Source organism: Exserohilum turcica (genome assembly GCF_000359705.1).
Source record: "Exserohilum turcica Et28A unplaced genomic scaffold SETTUscaffold_9, whole genome shotgun sequence".
Classification (NCBI taxonomy): Eukaryota; Fungi; Ascomycota; class Dothideomycetes; order Pleosporales; family Pleosporaceae; genus Exserohilum; species Exserohilum turcicum.
In genome coordinates, this window is record NW_007360310.1 from 823,322 (window position 1) to 824,027 (window position 706).

The window sequence follows — 706 nt, forward strand, 5'->3', positions numbered from 1 at the left end:
CGACATGTGCGGTGACTAGTTGGCGTGTAGTGTCGGTGCCCCGTTGCCATGTTGGACCAAAGACAAGGGATTCAGAAGAAGCATTTGCTGATCGGGAAGATTAAGTCGTATCTGGAGACGATGTACATTGACTTTTGAGCTTTGTTGAGGCGGCGTAGGGGTTATTGTACTAGCAACACGTCATCACGTGGAGACGCGAATACGGCCAGATAGGGAGGGCTGTCGGATCTTTCAAGGATTGCAAAGTGTCCGCGTCATGCACATTGCACTTTATTTTCCATCCTCACTTACCGTAGCCTCTTCGAGTTGTGTGATAGCGGCCCCTCGAAAAAAAATGACGACAGCCGCCTCTCTCCGCGCCTACGCCTTTGACCGGCAGCAGAGCCTGCTGCAGCTCGACTGCAGCGCCGACTTGCGGCACTATTCGCGCAACCTAGGGCCAGGCGTCCAGGAGCGCATCTTCCAGACGACGAGCGACGCACTGAGGACGCAGCTGGACGAGCACCGCGACTTTCTCCTTCAACACCAGAGGCAGCAGCAGCAACCGCATTTGGCCCCTGTGCCCGTTCCGAGCGGACCCGCGCCCGCGCCCGCCCTCGCCCATCGCCCAGCCTTTACGCAGCCTCCTCCGCTGCCGCCGCCCCAGCAGCAGCAGCAGCAGCAGCCGCCGCGGTCGTCTGCCATGGGGCCGGCGATTGTGGCTCGC

General features: G+C 60.1%; 1 protein-coding gene across 1 annotated transcript in view; it reads left to right on the forward strand.

Moving 5' to 3' along the window:
• Window positions 1–334: 334 nt before the first annotated feature.
• Window positions 335–706, forward strand: part of SETTUDRAFT_182013 (uncharacterized protein) — a gene marked incomplete at its 5' end in the record, with an annotated part of 1,455 nt that continues 1,083 nt past the window's right edge. Inside the window, one exon of the mRNA XM_008033280.1 lies at window positions 335–697. Coding sequence (XP_008031471.1) covers window positions 335–697 — 363 coding nt within the window. The remainder of the gene's footprint in view (window positions 698–706) is intronic.